At 42.4% G+C, this 17,903-nt stretch overlaps 1 protein-coding gene and 1 pseudogene across 1 annotated transcript in view; both read right to left on the reverse strand.

The window, feature by feature from the left end:
• Positions 1-2,157: 2,157 nt before the first annotated feature.
• LOC138414049 (hornerin-like) lies at positions 2,158-5,181 on the reverse strand (annotated as a pseudogene).
• Positions 5,182-14,105: 8,924 nt separating this feature from the next.
• LOC132425088 (filaggrin-2-like) overlaps positions 14,106-17,903 on the reverse strand; it is a 73,221-nt gene continuing 69,423 nt past the window's right edge. Inside the window, 4 exon segments of the mRNA XM_069540625.1 lie at positions 14,106-14,188; positions 14,191-14,239; positions 14,627-14,736; positions 14,739-14,767. Of these exon segments, the coding sequence (XP_069396726.1) occupies positions 14,106-14,188; positions 14,191-14,239; positions 14,627-14,736; positions 14,739-14,767 (271 nt within the window).

A 17,903-nucleotide genomic window follows, 5' to 3' on the forward strand; every position in this document is an offset into this window, starting at 1 on the left:
TACATCTCCCTTGTAATTCACGTTGCTCATAGCTAGAACACTGACCAAATCCAGAACCACCTTGTTCAGAGCAAGATGAGTGGCATGAGCCGGACCCATATTGTCCAGAGCTAGAACACTGACCAGATCAAGAACCATATTGTCCAGGGCTAGATGAGTGACATAAGCCAGGCCCATATTGTTCAGAACTGGGACACTGATCAAAGCCAGATCCATGTTGACTCTGGGTAGAACACTGACCCATGGAAGATTTGTGTTGACCATAGCTAGAAGACTGACTCCATCCAGATCCAAACTGGCCATGGCTAGAGGACTGACTTGAGCCAGAGTCACATTGGACATGGCCAGAAGACTGTTCTGATCCAGACCTCTGTGGATTATAGCTAGAAGATTGACCTAATCCAGACCCACAATGGCCATAGCTAGAAGACTGGCATGATCCAGATGTATGTTGACCACAGCTTCATGATTGTCTTGAAGCAGAACCATGTTGTCTATAGTCAGAGGATTGACCATATCTAGATTCACGCTATCCAGAGCTTAATGATTGATCTAAGCTAGATCCGTGCTCAAAGGCAGAAGATTCTCCTGAGCTAGACCCATGTTGCCCAAAGCTAGACTGACCTGATCTGGGCCCATAACGGTCATACCTAGAGGACTGACTAGAGCCAAACCTATGTTGGCTGTAGCTAGAAGATTGGCTTGCTCCAGACCTAGGTTGGCCATAGCTAGAGGACACACCTGAGCTAGACTCATATTGGCCATAGCTTGAAGACTGTCTTGAACTAGATCCATGCTGGCCACAACTAGAAGACTGACCTGAGCCAGACCTGTGTTGGCCATAGCTAGATTGACCTGATCCAGACCGTTTTTGTCCAAAGCTGGAGGACTGACCTGAAGCAGAACCATGTTTTCCATGCCTAGAAGATTGACCATATTCAGATTGGTATTGTCCATAGCTTGATGACTGACCTAAGCCAGATCCATGCTGACCAAAGCCAAATGACTCTTTTAAGCTAGAACCATGCTGACCAAAGCTAGAAGACTGCCCTGAGCCAGATCCATGTTGGCTGTGGCCAGAAGACTGACTTGAGCCACATTGACTTGAGCCACGTTAACCATAGCTGGAAGACTGACCTAAGTTAGATCCGTGTTGGCCACGGCTTGGTGACTGTCCTGAAGTAGAACCATGTTGTTCATAGCTAGAGGATTGACCTAAGCCAGATCTATGCTGACCAAAGCCAGATGACTCTCTTGAGCTACAACAATGCTGACCAAATGTAGAAGACTGACCTGAGCCAGATATATGTTGGCTGTGGCCAGAAGACTGACTTGAGCCAGAACTGTGTCAGCTGTGACTAGAAGACTGATTTGAGCCATGTTGACTTGAGCCACATTGACCATAGCTGGAAGACTGACCTAAGTTAGATCTGTCTTGGCCACAGCTTGGTGACTGTCCTGAAGTAGAACCATGTTGTTCATAGCTGGAGGATTGACCTAAGCTAGATCTGTGCTGATTGAAGCCAGAAGACTCTCCTGAGCCAGACCCATGTTGTCTAAAGCCAGAAGACTGGCCTGATCTAGTCCTTTGTTGGCCATAGCTGGAAGTCTGACTTGATCCAGTCCTGTGTTGGCCATGATTAAGAGATTGGCTTGATCCGGAACTGTGTTGGCCACAGCTAGATGACTGACCTGAGCCAGATCCATGTTGACTACAGCTTGGTGACTGTCTTGAAGTAGAACTATGCTGTTCATAGCTAGAGGATTGACCTATGCCAGATCCATGCTGCCTAAAGCCAGAAGACTGACCTGAGCCAGATCTGTGTTGTCTGTAGCCAGAGGATTGACCTGATCCAGACCCACATTGGATAGAGCTAGAAGACCATCCTGAGTCTGACCTGTGTTGGCCATAACTGGATACCTCACTCGAACTAGAAGTAGAACAGTATCCTTGTTCTTCACAGGTTCCTGATTGATATCCTTCATTTGATTCATGCCATCTCTGTTGAGAGGGCTGGTCTGAGCCACAGCCATGACCACAACCAGTGGTCTCATTTGAATTTGACCAGTGGTCTTGTCCTCCACAACTCCTTGTGATGACTCCACGATGCTGCTTACTAAGTGAATGGCATGATTTTTTCTTATGTTGTCTCTTCCCTAAAGATTCATTTGAGTCAGACCAGTGTTGGTCAGAACTGGAAGACTGATCCTCTGTGTGGCACACGTGCCCTTGTTCTCCATAAGTACCTGACTGATTTGCTGAGTTTGATCTTGTGCTACAGTTCCTTGAATGAGTATAACCAGCTTATTCACTCCTAGACCTTTTGTGCTGATGAGAACCATGCTTATTTTTCTTACTATTCTTGAAGTAGCCTGAACTTGACTCTTTCTTTCCCCAGAGCTTTGCCTGTGCCCAGAACTAGACAAGCCTCCTTGATGCCCAGTTCTTCTGGAGCTGGACCCAGACCTGTGTTTAATGCTGCCCCTGGAGCCTCTGGAGTAAGAATCATGTTTTCCTTCACTCCAACTTGAATACTAGAAGACAGTTCTTGCCCTTCATCCTCCTTTTCTGTTTCACTCTGTTCCTCTTGGTGCTGGTGACTGTGATCTTTTTGCTTTGACCCTGAAGCTTGGCAGTAGTCTTTGCCGACGATTTTATTACAAGCCTGAGCCAGCTTGAACATCATCAGAGGGTACTCAGTAAATTCTATCTTCTTGTTATGGTCTCAATCCAGATTTTGCATGATGGTATCTACAGTGTCTGGGTCATCTGGATTCTGTATAGGAACAAGGTACAAAAGGAAGCTCTGTGAGTATGCAGCGCACACTGAGCTAACCAATTGAAGGAAGGCTGTAGAAATATGAATGTTTAGCTTACTTAGGTGGAGCTCAGCCTCATAGTCCTTTAGGCTGGACTGCCCTATCTCATGCAGAAAGAGAAAAAGGAATATGCAATGAATAGCTAGAAGAGGGTGCAACTGGAAGATGACAGGGAACAGGGAATTGATTATTTTTTAAGGAATGGGTCAAATATATATGACTAGCTAATTTATAAACAATAATTTTGGATAACTGCTTTAATTCTATATGGCTTTTCTTTATTTGTCCAGCTTTTAATTAATTAACTACTTAATTAACTCAACAACAAACATTTATTGTGCACCTACTATCTGCCTAGCATTGAGTGAGGTTCAGGGATAAAGCAGTGAACAAGTTTGGTTCCTGACAAAATGGAACTTAACGTTTACTGGGCAAGACACACAAACTTAAAAGTTCCATGTATGGTGATAATTTCATGTGAAACATTATACCAGAGGACAACCACTGGGGGTTCAAGGATGGTTAATGAGAGAAAGTGGTGTGTTTTGAATGATGGGTTGGAATTAGCCAAATAAAGGGGTATGGAAAGAGCATGAGGGGCAAAAGATTGTTGCAGGCAGAGGGAACAATATGAACAGAGAGCCAGAGGTGAGGGGAAGCATGGCTCATACAAGGAACTGAGAGATTCAGGATTGCTAAATATAGAGTCTAACAGTCAAGAGATATGGCTAGAAAGATAAATAGGGACGAGACCATGCCTTTTTTTTTAAAGATTTTTTTTTTAAATTAAATTTATTTATTTATTTATTTTTGGCTGTGTTGGGTCTTCATTGCTGTGTGTGGCCTTTCTCTAGTTGTGGCGAGCGGGGGGCTACTCTTCGTTGCGATGCACGGGCTTCTCATTGCGCTGGCTTCTCTTGTTGCAGAGCACGGGCTCTAGGTGTGCGGGCTTCAGTAGTTGCAGCACGTGGGTTCAGTAGTTATGGCTCACAGGGTCTAGAGCGCAGGCTCAGTAGTTGTGGTGCACAGGCTTAGTTGTTCCGTGGCATGTGGGATCTTCCTGGACCAGTGCTCGAACCCGTGTCCCCTGCATTGGCAGGCGGATTCTTCACCACTGCGCCACCAGGGAAGCCCCAGATCATACCTTTTAAGTTGTGTTAAGGAACTTGAAGTTTAAGAGCTGGGAACTGTTGAAGGATTTTGAGTTGAGTTGTGAAATGATTAGATTTGCATGTAATGTTGAGATTGGAAGTGGAAGGTGGCCTGACCCCAAAGACTAGCAATAGTGATGGAGAGAAATGGGCTGTTTTGAGAGACTGTTGGTGAATTTGATAGAAGTTGGAGGGTGGAGGATCCTGCTGAGAGAGGAAATCAAGAATGGCACCAGATTATGCCTTGGTCGGAAGAGGAGGAGGGTTATTTAAAGGGGAAGATGATGAGTTTCGCATCCGACGCTGAATTTAAGGCATCCATAGAAACCCAAATAAAACTATTCAGTAGACAGCTTGATTTAATGAATTGAAGATCAAGAGCTAATGAATATTTATTTCCTGAGCTAACATTTTAGGGTGGTAGTCACTCTATTTTATGATTTAGGAGTAAGATGCTAATTTCCTGAACTCAGAGGCCTTATAGTGCCAGAATCTCAGTAATGGACAGTGGTCAGGATGTTCTGGGTCGAAGAAAGACAAAGGGAAGAAGATGCATTTCATCTATTTTGCAGTTTTTCTGAGAACCAGCTCATTTTCTTTCCAGAAGAATTACTCGCATAGGACATTATTTAATCTGTGGATTTTCCCCTGTTGTTTAGTAGGATCACTTCCCTTGGTCATGTTATGGAAACATTATGGGTCAACTTTTTTTTTTTTTTTGTGGTACTTGGGCCTCTCACTGTTGTGGCCTCTCCCATTGCGGAGCACAGGCTCCGGACGTGCAGGATCAGCGGCCATGGCTCACGGGCCCAGCCGCTCCGTGGCATGTGGGATCTTCTTGGACCGGGGCACGAACCCGCGTCCCCTGCATCGGCAGGTGGACTCTCAACCACTGCACCACCAGGGAAGCCCATGGGTCAACTTTTGACTTTATTTCAAGCCCTTTTTTAAACACTGTTCTCTACAATCAAGTAGGGAAAGTTCTCCAGGAATTTGACGTATGCGACAAAAAGGTAGAAAGAGGTGACGAAAAGAATTGCAGCTGTCTTCAGTCCAGACGTGGAGTTCTTACCTTCAGAATTTGATCAAACTCATTTTCCAAAAGTTCTTTCAGTTCTGCCTTGTTCAACATGTCACACTCCCCATCCTGGGTGGCATATTGGTAGAAAAGATTGATAATAGTGACAGTGCTTTGTAGGAGTTTAGGCATCTCTCTGTAAATTCAGTTAACCTAGAGGGGAAAAAAGGACAGAGACCCACCTATTATTATTCTTTTTTCTTTCTTAAATAGATAAATAGTTTGAGTCATTTGTAATAATTGTTCATTAATTAGCCATGATTAATTTCATTCTGTTGTAATCAAGAACCAATCCAGAGTTGAATGAGTTGTTCAAGCCATGTAGCAAGAAAGTGATGTAATTTGGAAGAGAATCTATTGATATATCTCTTCTTTCCATTCCTGAATGAATGGAGCAACAATGACTTTCTGTTCTGGGCTCCCTGCCTCTACCAGGGATAATTTTCATAGCTTTGTTTGGGAGCTGTAGGAATCCTGAGTGCGCCAATCCATCCACTTCCTCAGTTTCGCTCTAGGTCCCAACCCTCAAACTAGGGAGGGACAGGTCTGTTCACATGCATGCCTGACTCCAGCTGGGAGGCACCAGGGCTCACCTGGATGCTCAAGACTGTGGGCCAGAGAAAGTAGACAAAGTGGGCAAAGCCAACCATAGGCCTATGTGATATGGAGCCAGGGACAGCTGCTATGAGGCTCAGCTTCTGTTTTCATTCTTTTTTTTTCTTCCTTTTTTTTTTTTTTCTGCGGTATGCAGGCCTCTCACTGCTGTGGCCTCTCCTGTTGCGGAGCACAGGCCCCAGACGCACAGGCTCAGTGGCCGCGGCTCACGGGTCCAGCCGCTCCGCGGCATGTGGGATCTTACCGGACTGGGACACGAACCCGCTTCCCCTGCATCGGCAGGTGGACTCTCAACCACTGCGCCACCAGGGAAGCCCTCTGTTTTCATTCTTTAAGCAGGGACTGACCCTCAGGCTTTACTGATTACACATCAAAGAGAAAAGGCTCAGAGTAAAGGATAATTTGAGCCTTGTGATCTTTAAGGAAATGACCCCAAAGAAAGGAGGTACTACCAATCCCAACTATCTCTTCATTTTCCTTCTCAATAAAGCTAAACTTATACCAAAGTTCCCCAAAGTATGTATGTTACAAAGGAGCCTGGTGCCCAGAGCCTCTTTGCCTTAGAGCACATCTTGGATTCTCATAATTTATAACCCTAAGTTCTCCTGTTCACTTAAATGGTTCAGCAGAGGAACAAGTAGGATGGAGATTGAAGCAGCTTACAGGGTGCTGCTAGTTGGGGATAGTGGCCTTTTTATAGAACGAATAGTAGTCCATCTTAGGGACGAGCTGCTCTCTTTGAGATGTCCTAATTCACTTCCAAACAAGCCCAGATCCACCTACATTTCCACCTCCCAGGTGTTTTTACCTTCTTGCTTCCTTACCTGTTCACCTGAGATTGCGTTAGCAGTTCCCAAATCTGGGCTAGTATCAACCCCACCTGCCAGAGTCTCTGGACACTGCAATGAAAGACCTCTGTGCTGTTCAACAAGATGTCTAGCATAATGCATTGATAACAAATTATGTGGATTTTAATTGAAGTTGAATGGAGTGTGTGCAGGGACATCACGGACCAGATGTCAATGAATCATGGAATCTGATGTTTAGGAGCCATGAAGATCATCTAGTCAAACTCTCTTTTTTAAACTTAATTTTCTTATACAGGACTCCAGCCAAGGTGTCACCCATGATATTATTGCCTCTTGGAACGGATAATGGCCGCAGAGGTCCTCTTGTTTCTTTACCTAAGTCTATTTATGAGACCTTAGTGACCATTCATCAATGTTGCTTTCACTCAACCACTATCTAACATTGGGAAGAAATCCATGCTCTTTAGCATGGTATCCAAGGTATCCAAGATGTGGCCTCTCTACAGCCACATCTCCTCACTCCCTATCCTTCTTTGTGCTCCACTGGTAATTAACTTCATAAACCTTCCTGAAGATACCATACTATTTTACGTATTTTTCTGGAATATCTTTCGTCATTATCTTCCTGACAAACGCGTACTATTCATTTTTCAAACTCACCTTTCATATTCTGTAGGAAATCTTTCCTGAATTACTTGAGAGAGAGTTATAATTATGTCCCTTATTCATAATTTTATTTTAATATCAATCACACACTATTATAGTCTTTTAAAATTGTCTATGTAATTAATATTTAATACAAAAAATTAGAAAATGTAGATAGAGGAAAGTTAATGAAAATACATGTAATCCTACTGCCCAGAAATAGTTACTGTTAATTGTTTGGTGTATATCCTTCTCACACACACACACACACACACACACACACACACACACACACCCAAATGTATTTGGCTATGTGCCTATGTCACTTCTAGATTATTAGCTCCTTAGAATAGAGAACAGGCCTTATATAATCCCTATGTCACTTGGAGACACAGCACATTGCATGGCACATAAAGGTCCCCAATAAACGTTTGCCAAATTGAATCGAAATGAAAGAGGAGTAAGGGTCATGACTACAGTGCTCTGCACTGACCACCTCTGTTTCTTCACAGGATTAGGATCTGCCCTTTCTCTTCCCATGTTCAGCTCAGAGGACATGATTTCACCTGGATATAAACTGAATCTTACATTAGGAATCGTCCCTGAGGACCTTGCTGTACACTCCATCTGTTGTGAATATGTAGCACAAATCTCACTGAAGCTGGGTGAAGTGACATAGACTTACAACTTGTGCAATATGATCATCAGGGTTTGGGAAGGGGTTGTAGCAACTATTGGGAAATGATAAATTATGTGATTCCAAATTTTACCATTATTAGGCTACATGTTTTCTTCTCAGTGTTACTCAGAGGGCTGCAGAGTCAGTATCCATTCTGTGGCCACGTTTCCTCTGGATGCGTGATTTAGGCCTGGTTGTCATGCTTCATCAGAGGTGTGACTGAGACTGTGGGATTGCAGTGGGGGTGGAATTTGCTGAGTGAGGGCTAATTTCCTGCAGGAGCTGGCTGTCACCACAGAGGGAAGAAAGGGTTGTGGGTAAAACATGTTTTTGGGGCCAGTGCTCTCCTACAGGAGGGGTTGGCAAACATTTCTGTAAAGGATCAGGTAGTAAATATTATAGGCTTGTAGGCCAGATGGGCTTTGTTGCAACTACTCAACCCTGCTCTTGCAGCATGAAAGCATCCATAAATGATGTGTAAACAAATGAGCACGACTGTGTTTCGATAAAACCTGTTGATCGACCTGACCCTTAAATTTCATAATTTCACATGTAACAAGTTTTTTTCAACCCTTAAAAATGTAGAAAGCATTCTTAGCTTAGGGGCCATTTTTAGCAGATTGGTGATGCCCTAGATATGGCCTCTGGGCTGTAGTTTGCCACCCTGCTGGCCCTCTTCTATATTTGCTCGTCAGGAAGATTCACAGGAGAGGAGAATCTAGAGGGAAGAGAAGGGCTGGGAAGTGTGGACATCGGAAGCACTAATTCTTGCGACAGAGAAAAGCATGCATGTCTGTGAACGCTGGTGTATGTGAGGTGGTAGGAAAGGGAACAAGCGACCATGAAAGGGAGGTAAATTTTGACTTGATGTAACGAAGAAACTTTTAATATCTCTGTTGGCTGAAAATGCAATGCAGTCTTTCCAAAGTAATTGTATTTATTGTCGGGGCATTAAAGGAACTTTCATGTATCGTGTAAGCAGTTTTAATCCTTTCAGTGCTTTATTTTCTGATTATCCTGCAAAATCAACAATCAGAGTTTGATGAGCTTTGTTTCTCGGTTTGTGTCATGAAAACAACAGGCATGTTGAATGTGCCTTTTGGCCTCTTGTCTCCCCTTTGAGAATTACTAATGTAAGAGTCAGACTAGATTATCAGAGAAGTCTTTTCTCAAACTGAGATTCATGATTTTACCAGAGTACATGCCCCACATTAACAGAGTGGGCATGAAGTCTGCACCCCCCGCCTTCCGCCATTAGTTTAGCTAGTGGTTTATGCCCTTGAAGGTGACAGCGTTCAGGAGAAGAGATTTCTTAAGGTATGTGACATGTTCTAGGATTTTCAGTGCCTTATGTGTTGGCAGAAGAAAGGAAATTACATTCCCCTTTATGCCAAGCACAGTGCTCTGTGCCCTTCTGTACATCATTCTGTTAATCCTCACAACAACCATATGATGTAGGAATTATTACCTCTATTTTGCAGATGAAAAACCAAGGCTCAGAGAAAATACAAAACTTGTTTCAAGTCAGTTATTAAGTGGAGAAAAAGATTCAAACTCAAATCTGTTTCTTCCTAAGCATAGCCAGGGAATGGGGGACTATTCGTGTCTTGGAAGGGTTTGGGGGACAATTCTTAAGGAATCTAATTTTGACTTAAAGAAAACCAACCAACAAACAAATAAGATTGGTGAGGATAAACAGTGAAGCTTTCTTCCCACCTCTGTTCAGTCACATTTTCACTCTTGTCTGGAAGGCACTGTTCCTATAGCACCATCTGCTGGGTCTTAGGGAAATGCTAGGGAAAGTCTCCCTCTTGTCCTTTCTGTCTTTTACCCTCAACTCCCTGTGCAGTTTCTGAGAGTTGTTTGTACCTTAGTGTCTATGAATGAGGAGACGGTAAAAAGCAGGGACATAACAAACAGAGTGTTGATGGTCATGATTTGGGGGTAAATGGAATCAAAAAGAAGTCAGCTATAATATAAAACTGGCCAAGAGGTGTTCCCCCCCGCCCATATCTTTCTCCCCAGGTACAGGGGTCATTTTTTCTCTTATCTCAAAAGAATCAAAAATGGATCTGATGTAATTTTATACCTTAACATGTGTTATCTGGGAGGTGGGCCAGGCACGTTGATGTATCTTTCAGCTCCAGACCTAGGCCCTGGAATAACTCTGCTTGAGGATTTGCCTTCCTATTCAGTTGTTTCTCTCTCTCTCATCTTAGTATTCTCCCTTTTCTCCTTCAAGTTCTCAAAAACACCCAGATGCTGGGAATCCAGAGCTCATTCTTACTTGTATCCTCTTGTTTTTTCTGTCAATATCTTTCACTAGTGTGTTTCCATCTCCTTAACTTGCTGTTTGATTCTCTTATTGGCATGGCCATTTATAGCCTGTATCCCTTTGTTCCTACCTACTTGAGGCTTTCTGCATGTAGACCTGGTCTCTCAAAGTGGGCAGATGGAGAAAGTGTTTGGGAGTGCTCCTTAGGGATCCTCCAGATGTTACAGAGGTGGCATAAAAGACCTGCTAGCATGGGAGACATCAGAGGGGATGTCCGAGCTTTAAGTATGGGAGGGGAAAAAGCGAGACCTATAGACCCTGGTTGATGGGAGTCAGATCCAGAACCTTTGCCTTTTAGTGTGTGTGTTTTTTGGGGTGGGGGTAAGGGAACGGGTAGGGGGAGGGGCAGGGGGAGAGGGAGAGGGACAGGGAGGGGAGAGGGAATGTAGCGAATGTAATGAGTGTGAAGCTAATTGGGCCTCAGTTTCCTCTCTGACCTTTTCTCCTCCTACTTTCCCTCTCCTCATAGACTCTGCTGAAGCCATGCTGCTTCCTTGCTGTTCTCCAAAACCTTCAGGCACACTCTTTCCTTAGGAATTTTATTTCAAGAACGTCTTCCCTCAGATATCCATTTGGTTTAATCCTTTATCTCCTTCAAGTCTTTGCTGAAATATTACCGTCTCACAAGGCCTCCCTGCCTTTTCTATGTGATACATACATCTAACATACTAGAGTATTGTTGGCTTATGCAGGGTTTTGAGCAGAGGAGAGACATGATCTGACTCACTTCTATGTTGATACTAGACCATAGGGAGATGAGGTAGAATAAGGAAGATCAGTCAGTTGAGAGATGAGGGAATGGAGGTAACCAAGGCTTCTGGCTTGGATGATTATGTTGTTATCATACACACTGAGAAAAGCAATACATCTTAAAGGGAGGGCTTGAGATGGGGGAAGGATGATGACTTGTCATCTAAGTTATCACCATCATCTAATTCTTTCCACCTCTTCATAACTCACTTTTTAAAAGAGCAGTGAGCATTCCCTGTCTCTGACTCCCTTATCTTCCATTTACTCATCAGCCCTTTACAACCTGAGTTTCATGCCCTCTTTCAGGCTTGTTTGAGGGCTCGTCTTCCATGGTTGTGCTTAAATGCTTCTGTTCTGCAAAGCATCCTTAGTTCTCTGCCTGTTTGGGTCAGTTTTTACCATTTATATAGTAAGATAATGGAGAAGGGAAGAGGCAAGACATAGTGTTTATACTTTTATATTGGCAATTTTTATGCAGTAGATAGTCTGAAACCAAAGACTTGAAAGCTCTGTCTATAAACTCAAGGTATGGCCGTCACAGTAATCTGATGATGCTGTAAGACCTAATATGTCACTTTTGAGTCACATGCAATATCAAACTTGGCAGAAACTTCAAAACTTAAGTGCTCATATTTAACTCTTATTGAACCCTACGCAGCAAAATTTTTTGTATTATATTATTACATTTAAACTTATATCACTAACATATAGCTGAGGGGGAGGAGTATATACTATTCTTTAAAGGAAGATTAACAGGAAGTATAATGATTAAAGTAGAATTACATTTTTAAAGAAAATAATAGAGACAGATAACTGTCTTTAAAAAGTAGTTTTTCACTACAAATTCCTGTGCTTTATGTATTTTTCTCTTGGTGTTTCACTTATGGTAATTGTCCCTTTGCTCGTGGATGTATTTATAGAGTGGAGTGTTGCTACAAAAAGTAGTAAAAACTTGGTTTTCGCTTGCTTCCATTGTTACTTGTTGTCTCAGAACTGCCATCTTGATAAATATCCTCATCCTGGCTGTACCTTCCACTGTCCCATAGCTGAGTATGGCTAGGTTCCTTTTTATACCTTCCATTTAACCCTTTGGTTTTGATACTGAATGTATAGCAATAGTTGCATTCTCCTATTTTTGGGTCACCAGATTTGTAAGAACTGGAGATGTGATTTTCACTTTGGGGAACTTGATTGTCCTTGTTCATACCATGATTGCCTGGATGTATCACTAGATTGGACATTATTATCCTGCTTTCCATTTGTACTGGACTCAAAATGACTGTAGATGTAACTTGCTTGGGTGGGTATTATTGCACTCCTGTCTTCCAGTATTGTTGAGTTGAATCCTGGTCTTTCATGGCCAGAAGTCATCTGTCCACTAGTAGATGATGATTTTCTGTTTGATTATCCTGACTGAACTTCAGAGTTACTAGAATGTCTATTGTTAGCTGCCTGTTTTCTAGTTGAAGTGAATTATGGACAGTAGGGGAATTAGTTAGAAAATGACTAGATTCTAATTGTCTAAGGTCATTCAGGGGACATGCTCTAAGCAGTTGATGGTCTTACACCTCTGATAGATTCAGACTGATCATAGGTATCAAATTAAGTTTATAACTTATTCTTGAGTATCCAAAATTAAATCCTTGCCTTTCTATCTTACCTGTTGATCTGGACTCTGAATGATCAGAAGCAGATCCTGACTGATCAAGCCTAGGCTTGTTTGTACTTTTATTCCCAGATTTCAGTGGACTGGAGTCAAAGCTAAATGTTCTGTTCTATTGTTTTCAGACCATCCATAGTCATATTCAGCACTTCCATAGCTGCCATGTTTGCAATTATAACCCAAATCCTTGCCTTTGTCTCTACTAATGACTGTCTGAATATGATTAGACCCAAACTGATCTTGGGTTTGATGTGTCTGGCTTCTGAGTGTGCTCTTGCCTGATTATGACCATAACTTTTTCCTGGAAAGAATTTGTTGTATACATTATTCTTTTGGTATTGGATTCTGACTGCTCGTGGGTAGTTGACTAGACTCTGAATTTCTAACTTGGTCTTCAGAAATGTTCATGAATGGGTCTTTTGGGGGGCTTATTTTTGGGGGCTCTGATTGTCCATGGGTTTATGTTGACTCTCTATTTGAGTCTCCTTCACCACCACTAAACTGACAATTGTATGCTCATTTTCTAGTTTTACTAGGGTCAGATTGTATGGATGAAGTTTGTAGGCTGACCCTGAGTGTCAAGCTATTTTCTGATTGTTGATAGCTGGATACATGTCCTTCTGTTGTATCCTCAGATCTCTCTCATGGATGGACCCAGACTGTCCGTTGGTGGATATCTGGGCATGAGGAGATTGTGAATATCTAGTGCAGTCTCCTGTGTGCTCCTAGTTAGAGGCTTATCTGCTTGCTGGGCTGAATCTTGACTGTCCCTGGGTGGCTTTCTGGCTCTTTTGAGATTCTGACTGTATGGACCTCTCTCTTTGTCCTCCTGAATGCTATTTCACATGTCTACATCCAGACTGTCCGTGAGTTGATGCTGATGCCCTCTCTGAATCTTCTGATTTTCCTTCAATATCACTGGCCTGACCAGAACTGGATCCTCGATGTCTGCTTGCTGCATACCCAGGCTGAGTCTCTAGAACTGTGTCCTGTATGTTCACGGAGGATCTTTATCTTTCTCTCATGCTTGATCTTGATGATCCTTGAGAGGAATCAGACTGTCCATAAATTGTCATCAGCCCTTCAAGAGACCCTGAGTGTCAGAGCTATGTCTTGACTGCTTGTGGCAGGATCCTTGATTTATTCCTCTGCTGGATTCTGAGTGTCCATGGGAAGGCTCTCTGGCCTTGATGAGACCCTGAATATCTAGATTTGTGTAGTGACTGGCCATGAGTGGATTGATTCATACTGGTTTTTTGAACTGGGCTTTAGACCACCCATGGGTTTATTCTGACTGTCTCTCTGAATCTTCTGATTGCCCTTCACTATCAGTGGCCTGACTGTAACTGGATCCTTGATGTCTGCTTATTCCAGATCCAGTCTGTGTAGATGATGATTGCCTGTGGGATGACCCAGATTGTCCATAAAAGCCTCATATCTTTCTCTTGTGTTAGACTCTAATTCTGCATGGGTAGACCTAGCTTGCCTCTGAGTAAATGTCCATTTTTGATAGAACCCTGGCCTATCTCCAGATTTCCCGTGGCTAGAGTAATTTATTCCTCATGTGCTACTAGATCCATACTCAGACTCATCATGGGAAGGTGAAGACTGTTGCTCCTTGTCTTCTGATTGTCCTTCAATATACTGGACTGACTATAACTGGATCCCCCTTCTCTGCTGATACTATAACCAGACTTTGTAAATGATTGTGTGTGGGTAGATCCTGAGTGTCCACAGCTATCTCTTGATTGTCCATAACTACCTTATATGCTTTTGGTGCTAGATCTGGGCTGTTCATGAGTAGGTCCAGACTGTCTTCCAGTGTGTGTCTGTCCTTGTGAGACTCTGAGTATATAAACCTGTCTTCTGACTTCCTGTTTCTGAACTGTCCATAATCATACTCAGACCATGCATGGACTAATGTTGACTTTCTATGTGAGTCTCCTGATTGTGTTATCAACTATAGCTGGATCCTCAATGTCTGCTTATACTTGATTTAGACCTTGTATTTTCAGATTGTCTGTAAGCAGAACTGGAGTATTCAGAGCTATCTCCTGATTTTCCATAGCCAAATACTGTACATGTCTTCCTGTTATAGTGGACTCAGATTCTCTTTGGGTAGACCCAGAATGTCCATGAGTTGCTGTCTGGCCATGTTGACATTCTGAATGTCTAGAGTTGTCTTCTGATTCTCCTTGGTAGAGCCTTGTCTTCCTCTTGTGCTAGACCAAGATTGCTTATGACTACACTCAGACTGACCATGAGTGGAAGCTGTCTATTCAATCTCCTGATTGCCTTTTACTATCACTAGATTGATTATAACTGATGTCTGTTTCCTGCTTACAGTGGTAGAGGCTGTGTGGATGTAGACCCTGAATGTCCACTGCCATCTCCTTTTTATGGCTAGATACTTGTCTCTTTTTTATGCTGGACCTAAACTTTTCATGGATTAATCCTCACTCTCTATCTGAGCCTCTTCATGACTAGACCCAACTGTTTATGAATTTTTATGTGGCCATGATGGGACACTGATTTTCCAAAGCTCTCATGTCTGTTTGTGGTTGGATGTTTGTCTCTTTCTAGAGTTGGATCCTGAGATTTCATTTGTAGATTCAGAGTGAACGTTAGTGGATATCTGGCTCTGACAAGCCCTAGAGTTCATAGGGTTTATAGAGCTATCTTTTCTGTTTCTAAGACTCAATCCTTGTTTTTCTCTTGTGTTAGAGCCCAACTATCTTTGTCTATACTCAGACTGCCAGTGGGTTTATTGTGATTCTTTCTCTGTATCTCCAGATTGTATTTCATCATTACTGGCCTGGGTATAACTGTGTCTCTTGATGTCTGCATCACTGTTAATGTCTGCAGAATATTAATGGTGCTTGTCTGTGAGTTGACCCTGAAGTTCCAGTGCTGCCTTTTGATTGTCCGTAGGTGGATCCATTTCTTTCTCATGTGTTGAACACAGATTCTTCATTGGAAGACCCAGATTGAGTGGATACCCATCTTTGATGAGTCCCTGGCCTATCTTTTAAGTGTCCATGGCTGGAGCCATTTCTTTTTCTTGTGCTAGATCCAGACTGCCCATGCCTATATTCAGGTGGACTGTGGGAAGAGAGTGACTGTCTATCCAGTCACCTAACTGTCCTTCATTACCACTGGACTGAGTAAAGTTATATCTCTACTGTTTGTACTGAATCTAGACTGCAGAGGTGATGATTGTCTGTGAGAAGTATTTGGAGCTTTCTCCTAAATGACTGTGGCTGGATCCACGTCTTCTTGTGTTGGGCCCAGATTCTACATGTGTAGATCCAGACTGTCCATGGGTAGATGTTGGTCCTGAGAGTCTAGCACGAGGCTAGAGCCTTGTTTTCCTGTTTTGTCAGATTTTGATTGTTTATGGCCACACCCAGACTGTTCATGGGTTGATGCTAAGTTTTCTGATTGTCTTTCACTATCACTGGATTGACTATACTAGGCACCATTGTCTCTTTATACTGATTCCAGACTCTATATATAATGATTTGCTATGAGATGATGCTGAATGTCTGGAACTCTTTCCTGACTGTCCATGATTGGATGCATGTCCTCTTATACTTGACCCATATTTTCTTGCATAGAACCAAACTCTCCAAGACTGGGTATTTGGCCCTGCTGAGATCCTGACTGTCTAGAGTTGCTTCCTCTCTGACCATGATGAGAGTTTTGTTCTCCTCTTATGCTGGATCCATATTGCCTATTGCCATACTAAAACTGATCATGGGGGAACACTGACTATTCTTCTGCATCTTCTGATTGTCCCTTACTATCACTGGACTGACTATAAGCTGTCTCACTGACATACTGATGGCAGGTCAAACGACTAGGTTGAGACAACCTAGTAGATGTGTAGCTGTATAGAAGGGATAGAACTGTGGAGACCTTCAACCTTTAGAGGTCAAGCAGAGCCAGCCAAGCAGACCCAAAAATAGTGACAGTGAGGTAGGAGGAGTCCATGAGAACATGGTGTCATGGGAGCCAGGAGGAATCAGGAGGGACAGGTCAACTGTGCTAAATGCTGCTAAGGTATCAAGCAGTAAAAATGAACACTCAGTTTGGCACATGGATGTTATCCAGCTGCCTTTTTGAATTTCCAGGTGTTTGTAGGCATTGAAACTTAACATGACCAAAATAAATGGAACCAGAAAAGGCACCATCATCTGTCAGCTTGGTCAGACTAAATTGTTAGAAGTCATCCTTCATTCCTGTTTTCCTCATCTTTAATGTACATCAACAAGTCCCATTGACTTTCCCTTCAAAATATCCTCCATTCATCTCCTTTTTTCCATCTTTACTGTCACCAACCTAGTCCCAGCCACCATCCTTTCAACTATACTGTGCAATTAGTCTCCCTCTTTCTTTTTGCTTTATTCCACGATCTACTATCAATACAGTAATAGACTGAAGTTTAAAAAATGTAAATCAAAATGTTACTTTCTTGTTTAAAGCACTCCAAGAGCTTTTCATCATACTTAGTTGACAACTTCTTACCACTACTCACTTTGTGATTGGACCCCCATCTGCCTCTGTGATCTCATTTCGTACCTCTATTCTCCCTTTTTTCACCATGCTGAAGACACAGTGAGTTCTCAGCTCAGAAGAATATCGTGTCTTTTTCAGCCTGTACCTTCCAGAAAACCTTGTTCTCTGACTTGGTTATTGGTTTTTTGTTCTCCACATAGCTGACTTCTGTTTGTAATTCTGATCTGTGCTCAGATGATGCCTCCTCAGAGTAACTCTCCTTCCTGCTAGATACTCTGACACATTTATTTCTTTACAGCATTTATTACCATTTGAAATTTGTGTAGTACCTATCTCCCGCAGAAGAATAAGCTCTTTGAGAGAGTGATTTTATCTGTTTTGCCATCTGCAGTAAAGCCAAAACCTAGAATAGATTCTGGCTTAGAGTAGGCACTTATTATCTGTCGCATGATGGTACAAAAAATACAAATTAATTGAACAAATTAATCTGTGTAGGGTCTCCTTCCTTCATTTATCCTTAGCACACTGTTCATACTGTGTCCTTTTCGTTCTACACATATCATGTAATATACTAAATTATAGTTAGCATTTTATGGGATTGTCTCATGTGGTAAGTGATCTTTGTGAGGCTAGTTTACGGACTTTTGTATCTCTATAGCTTATTCATCTTTGTATCTCCAACATATATGAAAGCACCTGTTCAATGGTAGAACTGAATAAATATTACCTGAAAAAATGGAATCATTGAATTAGGATTAGATGAATCATTGAATTAGAATTTAGCTATCATTAATCTAGATAATAGAGAGTCATGGGATTGGTCTCCTAAGATCAGCTTCT

The sequence above is a fragment of the Delphinus delphis genome, chromosome 1 (assembly GCF_949987515.2).
Source record: "Delphinus delphis chromosome 1, mDelDel1.2, whole genome shotgun sequence".
NCBI lineage: Eukaryota > Metazoa > Chordata > Mammalia > Artiodactyla > Delphinidae > Delphinus > Delphinus delphis.